General features: G+C 33.5%; 1 protein-coding gene across 1 annotated transcript; it reads right to left on the bottom strand.

Moving 5' to 3' along the window:
• Window positions 1–259: 259 nt before the first annotated feature.
• On the bottom strand, window positions 260–1,345 carry LOC132172149 (uncharacterized). Its single transcript, XM_059583603.1, has 2 exons — window positions 739–1,345; window positions 260–654 (listed from the first exon to the last, which is right to left on the bottom strand). Exons 1-2 carry the CDS (start codon window positions 1,343–1,345, stop codon window positions 260–262), a joined length of 1,002 nt encoding a protein of 333 aa, XP_059439586.1.
• Window positions 1,346–1,370: the final 25 nt, after the last annotated feature.

The following is a 1,370-nucleotide window of genomic DNA, read 5'->3' as shown; positions in this document are numbered from 1 at the left end:
GTGTTTTATATTCCATGGAACACTTTAAAATAATTATAGCTATTTACAAATACGAATAATTTTATTTTCATAACGAGCATTAACTTACGATCCTATGCTAAGAAACATAAGACGATTTGCTTTGTACAAAAACATTCAACTGTATTTGTAATGTCAAAAATAAAATAAGAAAATACACATTCACAAGAAACCTAGTAAATTATATGTCAATCAAAATACAGTAGAAAATGTAAACCTAGTAGAAGATAACATTGATTGATTAGTCAACATAATCAGTATCCCAGTCGACGAAGTCGTCATACCACGTATCAAACTTTGAACCGGTTGGATCATTTAGTATGTCATCTTTTATTATGTCATCGATTAGACTGCTAGATGCATAAGATGATAAATCTCTTTCATTTTGCCAATCATAAGCATCATGAGAAACTTCGCCCAGTTCATCAAAAATGATTGGCTTTGTCGATTGTGCTTCTAGGAATTTACACATTTCCATCATCAATGTATTCACCATAAATGTATGATCATTATCACTGTCCTTCATATTCGACTGATGTCCCCTGAATATTGAAGAAGTACAAGGTTGACTCCAGATCCGAATTGCATATTTTTGTAATACAGGGAGATGATTGCCATAACGTTCCCACCATATTCCTGCACAATTCAAAGGAATAACATAAATATATAAGTTTCAACAAAAAAAAAAAAAAAAAAAAAAACAGAATATACTGAACTCACTAGGATGGTATGTTTTAAGCATTAGCATGGCTTCAGCTGTGAACACGTTTGAGTCTTTCATGCGGTATAGTTGTTCTTCGTTCCTGAAATCTTCCTTCTCTTCCACTGCAACTAAATGTTCCAGAATATGATTTACACCATTCTTCATTTCATCATTCTCCTTAAATATCTCACTACACATGTAAATAGGATTTAAAAAAGCAGCAGCTGCATGTATTGGATGAATAATAGCACCTTGAAATGTGTCTAAAATTTCCCATATATCATCATAAAGGACGGCATTGCTCTCACGACATTGTTCAACTGCATCTTGTACTCTTTCCATCATCTCATATAAGTATCCTAATGTTGGGCCATCATGATAAATCAGACAATTAGCTTGAACTAGTGCATGCAAAACTTGTGCTACCATTTTCCCTTGTCTCCAAAATTCTTTGGAATGAATAGCATAATCAATAAACTTTGTCTCTTGCATAAATTTTGCCACCTGCGGGTCATTAAGTGGCTTTCCCCATTCATTAGACAATGTCTTTCCCCATTCATTAGACAATGTTCCAATAGATACCTCCAGAGTTTGCAATTCACTTTCAACTTCTAAAAGTGACATGAGCTTGAAAACATTGGAAGCAATT

This window comes from Corylus avellana, chromosome ca1 (genome assembly GCF_901000735.1).
Source record: "Corylus avellana chromosome ca1, CavTom2PMs-1.0".
In the NCBI taxonomy this organism is placed as follows: Eukaryota; Viridiplantae; Streptophyta; class Magnoliopsida; order Fagales; family Betulaceae; genus Corylus; species Corylus avellana.
Note: the sequence above shows the minus strand (reverse complement) of the source record. Positions and strands in the feature narration are given on the sequence as shown.

What these genes read in the sequence shown, in the direction of transcription:
- LOC132172149 (XM_059583603.1), bottom strand. Translation starts at nt 1,345, where the DNA reads ATGTCACTTTTAGAAGTTGAAAGTGAATTGCAAACTCTGGAGGTATCT. An exon ending in GCTTAAAACATACCATCCTA is followed by an intron (nt 655 to 738) that starts GTGAGTTCAGTA and finishes TGAATTGTGCAG; the next exon opens with GAATATGGTGGGAACGTTAT.